General features: G+C 47.4%; 1 protein-coding gene across 1 annotated transcript in view; it reads left to right on the top strand.

Annotated features, from left to right (window-relative positions):
• The first annotated feature begins 521 nt into the window (after positions 1 to 521).
• The window catches only part of OBI1 (ORC ubiquitin ligase 1), a 36333-nt gene continuing 30854 nt past the window's right edge, over positions 522 to 6000 (top strand). Inside the window, exon 1 of the mRNA XM_074982950.1 lies at positions 522 to 607. Coding sequence (XP_074839051.1) covers positions 536 to 607 — 72 coding nt within the window. The 5' untranslated portion in view covers positions 522 to 535. The remainder of the gene's footprint in view (positions 608 to 6000) is intronic.

Below are 6000 nucleotides of genomic sequence, written 5' to 3'. Positions count from 1 at the left end.
CCTGAAGCTAACAAGGTAAATAAAGACTCCGGGGACGCCGTGTTTCTTTTTAAAAGGGGCTCAGTCAACTTGGTGTTAATGTGAATGTTTGTACTGCATAGTTCTGATTGCCAGTGAACAAACATGATTTGGAGCACAGGCAAACAAGGTCACCCCACCAAGGAACAATACAGAGGAGAGAAACGGGTCCTCCCTAGGAAAAAGGAAGAACACCGGGAAACCACAGATCAGGAGGAATCTGCCTACACGTTCCTAGCCTAATAACTGCGCCCTTGTTTAAAGGTGCGGGCGGGAGGCCGGTAAACCCTGGGGACAGCAGCAGCACGCCGCTGCCTACACACTGCACGCAGTAGGCCCAAGTCCCCTTTTCCTCCTCCGGAGGAACATTTCAAAAGCGCGATTTCGGTTTCCTAGGTTGCGCTGGGGGTTGGACTCGTTGGCTTGCCGTACTCAGAGCTAGAGCGTGGGGGCTGTTTCTTGCTGCTGCCGCTGGCGCCGGTAGAACTTCCGCGCTCGCGGGATTCGAAACGCCACAATGGCTCAGAACGTTCAGAATGTAACATTGTCTCTGACACTGCCCATCACCTGCCACATTTGCCTCGGAAAGGTAATGGAGCTGCTACCGCTGAGCAAAGCGAGCAGGGGTAAGGGGCGCCGGTTTGCACCCCGTCCCTGAAACGTGCGCGGGGGCGGGAGCGGGGATGTTCACCTGGCGGGGGAGGGAAGCTGCTCTAAGCAGCCTGGCAAGTGCAGCCATGATCAGGAATTGGGGGTTTAGTGTTGTCCTTGTGTACAGGCTGCAGCAAAGTGGCGTCGGAGAGAGACGGAGGGGAAAAGTTGGGAATGGGTGTTTAAAGCAAGGCGGGGAGGAAGGAGCCATTCTCGATGGCGGGGCGGGGGGGAGAGCCGGGAGCGTGCCGAGTGGCCTTTTACTGCTAGCAAGTTTTATTGAACCTTTCGGATTATGGGAAGCACGTTAAAAGAAATCTCTCCAGCGGTGCGAGTTAACAGAAAGTAAGGGGAAATGGCCCGTCGGCTGAGCGGCGCCCAGGCGCGGGTTTTTGACCTACCCCAGAATGTGTGTTACTTCACGATAAAAGGGCTTTTTCCTCTGCGCTCCTGTTGAGGCACGAGGAGGCTTCAGAGTGGTGGTGAGTAATGTATTCTTTGGAGCTAGGAAGTCTAAGCTAAAATTGACTGAAACACACAATTCAGGTGTTGGGTGTGGAACAGAGTAGATCGAACAATATGGAGCCAAATTCTGATCCATGCATCTGAAAAAAAAATGTTCTTTTTCCTAACTGAAGTTCCAGTGGGTCAGAATCCCTTCCCTTGGAGAGTGGGGGAGAGGGAACTACTGAAAGTTGGAATATTTCTTCAATAACTCATTTTCATGATTGTTTGCCTCCCAGCTTTAGTTTATCCTCTACTGTTTTTTCCCCCTCCTTCCTCCCCAAGGACCTGGACATTTGTTCCTGGGGGCAGGGGTCCTTTTCTGTAAGTGACAGTGGGTTGGGAGTAGGGTTTCAGGGTGTCCAGAGGTAGCAGGTGCCTCATATACAAAGTAAATAAAGCACAGGGTAGTGGTTTCCAACCTTTTCATGCCTAAAATCACTTTTTGAATTTAAGGGCAGCTCAGGGTCAGGAACTCAGGGCTGCCCCTTCCCTGCCCCTCTCCCCCTCCCCGAAAATAAAAATCACTCACTCCCACCTTCACTCACTTTACCAGGTTAGTGTAGCATTCAGGAGGGAGTGCATGCTCAGGGCTGAGGGGTTTGCAGTGTGGGAGGGAGCTCTGGGCTGAGCGTGGGGCAGAGACTTGGGATCAAGGAGGGAGAGATGTATGTAAGCTCTGGGAAAGAGTGTGGACGCAAGAGGGGGTGTGGAGTATTGGCTGTGAGAGGGGGCTCAGGGCTGAGGCCTGGGGTGCAAGAGTAAATGTGGGGTTTCAGGAATAGATGTAGGGTGCTGGCTCTGGGAGGGGCTCAGGGCTGGGGTTTGGGGTGCAGGAGGGACTTTGGGGGGCTTGCTGTGGGGGTGGGGCTGGAGTGTGGCTTCCTGCTAGACAGTACCCAGTTGGTAGTATAGCCAGATTAAGGAAGGCTTCCTGTCTACCTCCTCACGCTGCTCCTGAAAGCACTGGTGCTGGAATATTTTTGGAGTGAGGGTACCAAGCTTCATCCCACCCACTCTCTCTCCCCGCCCCTTTAGTCTGGTCTGCACTCTCTTCACTGCTCTGCGGAGCTGGGGCTGGCAGCCAGGAGCCTGCATGCTGGGCTGGTAGCGGAGCCCCTGCTGCAGGGCTGGAGGCCTGGTTATATCCTGAGCTGGTCTAACAACAGAAATGGTTACTATACCAGCAGTGAGGCCCCTGAGCCAGCCGGTAGGAGTCCCGCTTGTGGGGCCAGCAATCAGAAATCGGTGGCCAGCAGTGGAGCTCAGGGGCCAGTGGCCAATCAGGATCTCTAGCCCACAGCAGATGCCCGAGGCAGCAGCGGGCCCAGCAGCTAGGGCACTGGGAAGCAGAGGTATGGAGCTGGGACCACAGGTGCAAAACCTGGGCGTGCTGCAGTACCCGCTGCACTCCTGCTTTCCATGCCTGTGCCTGGAAGGGGCCAACATTGGGCACAAAGGGAACTTTTCTTGAGGGGCAGTTGACTGAAGCCCACAGGTAAGACAAAAACATGAAAACCTGGGAGTTGGGCCAGAAATGGAAGGGAACATGGGCTATAATAACAGAGAAAAAAGAGGGATTAGGCAGAACTGCAGGCAAAATCAAATCCGGTATCTTAGATGCCTATATACAAATGTAAGAAGTATAGGTAATAATCAGGAAGAACTCATAAAGTCCTCATAGATAAACACAACCATGACACAGTTGGTATCACAGAGACTTGGTGGGAGAATACATGCGACTGGAATATTGGTATAGAAAGATACAGCTTACTCAGGAAGACTAGGCGGGGTAAACAGCGAGGAGATGATATATATGGAAAATGTACACACCTGGACTGAAGTGGAAATGGATATAGGAGGTGGAAGCATTGAGAGTCTTAGAGTTAGGTTAAAAGGGGTAAAAAATATTGGTGATGTTTTCTTAGGGGTCTACTATAGACGATTTACCCAGGTGGAAGAGATGGATGAGGCTTTTTCTAAGCAACTAACAAAATCATCGAAAGCTCAGGATTTGGTGATAATGGGTGACATTCACTATCCAGATGTATGTTGAGAAACTAACACAGAGAGGCACAGATTATCTAGTAAGTTCTTGGACTGTATTGAGGACAATTTATTTCAGAAGATGGAACAAGCTACTGGAGGAGAAGTAGTTTTAAATATGATTTTAACAAATAGGGAGGAACTGGTGACAATTTGAAAGAGGAAAGCAGCATGGGAGAAAGTGACCACAAAATCATAGATTTCATGATTCTAAGGAGTGGTGGAGGGGATAACAGCAAAATAGAGACAATGAATTTCAGGAAGGCAGATTTTGGTAGACCGAGAAAGCTGTTAGGTACGGTTCCATGGGAAGCAAGACTAAGAGGAAAAACAACTGAAGAGCCCTGGCAGTTTTTCAAAGGGACATTATTAAAAGCCCAAAACCAAGCCATTCCACTGTATCGGAAAGATAGAAAGTATGGCAAAAGACCACCCCTTGGCTTAACCAGGAGATCTTGCATGATCTCAGAAACAAAAAGGAGACATGTAAAAGTGGAAACTAGGTCAAATTACAAAGGATGAATATTGGCAAACAATACAGATATAGAAAGGCAATGCACAAAATGAGCCCAAAGTAGCTAGAGACATGAAGGTTAACCACATTCTATAAGTATATTAGAAACAAGAAGACGACCAAGGACAAGGTAGGCCTACTGCTCAGTGAGGAGGAAGAAACAATATCACAAAACTTAGAAATGGCAGAGGTGCTTAATGACTTCTTTGTTTCAGTTTTCACCAAGAAGTTGGAGGAGGGAATGCTAATATAGCGAATGCTAGTGGAAAGGGGATAGCTTTAGATGATAATTTTTACCTTGTTCTTTTTTTTTATTTTACTTAGAAAAGTTAGATGTCTGCAAGTCACCAGGGCCTGATGAAATGCATCCTAGAATACTCAAGGAGCTGATAGAGGAGGTATCTGAGTCTTTAGCAATCATCTTTAAAAAGTCATGGAAGTCCAGGGAGATTCCACAAGACTGGAAAAGGGCAAATATACTGCCTATCTATAAAAAGGGGAATAAGAACAACCCAGGGAATTACAGACCAGTGAGTTTAACTTATGTGCCAGGAAAGATAATGGAGCAAGTAATTCAGGAATTCATCTGAGAACATCTGGTAGAAAATAAGGTGATTGGTTTGACATGATTTGTTCTTTACAAGTCCATGTTGGTGGTTAACTATCTTATAGCTTTCTTTGATAGGATGACAATCCTTGTGGGTAAGGGAGAAGTGGTGGATGTGGTGTACCTAGGTATTTGATGTGGTCTCACATTATCTTATCAATTAACTGGGCAAATACAACTTAGATGGGGGCTCCTCTAAGGTGTGTGCGTAACTGGCTGGATAACCATGCTGGGGGCGTCATTATTGATGGTTCACAATCATGCTGGAAGGGCATAATAAGTGAGATTCTGCAGGGGTCTGATTTGGGACCGGTTCTGTTCAACATCTTCATTGACTATTTAGATGTTGACATAGAGAGTACACTTAGTAAATTTGCAAGTGATACCAAGCTGAGAGGGGTTACAAATGCTTTGGAGGATAAGCGTCATAATTCAAAATTATCTGGACAGACTGGAAAAGTGGTCTGAGCTAAATAGGATGACTTTTAGTAAGGACAAATGCAAAGTACTCCACATTGGAAGTAGTAATCAGTTTCACCCATACAAAATGGGAAGCGACTGTCTAGCAAGGAGTACTGCAGAAAGGGATCTAGGAGTCATAGCGGACCACAAGCTAAATATGAGTAAACAGTCTGATGCTGTTCCAAAAAAAGCAAACATGAGTCTGGGGTGCATTAACAGGAGTGTTGCAAGCAAGACACCAGTCGTTCTTCTGCTCTACTCTGTACTGATTAGGCCTTAGTTGGAGTATTGTGCCCAGTTTTGGGCAGCACATTCAAGAGGAGTATGGAGAAATTGGAGAAGGTCCAGAGAAGAGCAACAAGAATGATTAAAGGTCTAAAGAACATGAGCTATGTGGAAAGACTGAAAGAATTGGGCTTGTGTAGTTTAGAAAAGAAAATACTGACAGGTGACATGATAGGGGTTTAAAAGGTACCTAAAAGAGTGTTACAAGGAGGAGGGAGAAAAATTGGTCTTCTTGGCCTCTGGGAATAGGACAAGAAGCAATTGGGCTTAAACTGCAGCAAGGGAGGTTTAAGTTGGGCATTAGGAAAAGTTCCTAACTGTCAGAGTGGCCAAACATTGGAATAAATTGCTTAGGGAGGTTGTGGAATCTCCATCACTGGAGATATTTAAGAGCAGGTTAAAGAGACATCTGTCAAGGGAAATCTAGATGGTACCTTGTCCTGCTGTGAGGGCAGGGGACTGGACTTGATGGCCTCTCAAGATCCCATCCAGTTCTAGTGTACCATGATTCTGTGATTGATTCTGTGCTGTTATGTCTGCCAGTGCAACCTCCTCAATGCACATTAGCCCCAATTCTCTGGCCAGTGGGAGCTTGGGGTAGGTGGTGGCACTGGTCTTGCCTATGAGGCCCTTCTACCCAGCACACATGCGCACACACAGACATGTGGGCCTGTGCTAGCTGCTTTAGTAGTAGCCCAGCTCTACTATCAGAAATTGTAATCGACTAGGAAACTCCCCAGGATCTACCAGTCAATCATGATCAACCGACTAGCGACCACTGGCATACAAGATGACCATACTCAAGTGAAGACCTGCTAAATTAATCAGCAATCACTGTCCTATTGACTCTGGTACTCCACCAGAACGAGAGGCGTAAGGAAGTGGTAATTCGACGTAGGGTAGGTTGATGCCA

This window comes from Carettochelys insculpta, chromosome 1 (assembly GCF_033958435.1).
Source record: "Carettochelys insculpta isolate YL-2023 chromosome 1, ASM3395843v1, whole genome shotgun sequence".
Lineage (NCBI taxonomy): Eukaryota > Metazoa > Chordata > Testudines > Carettochelyidae > Carettochelys > Carettochelys insculpta.
Note: the sequence above shows the minus strand (reverse complement) of the source record. Positions and strands in the feature narration are given on the sequence as shown.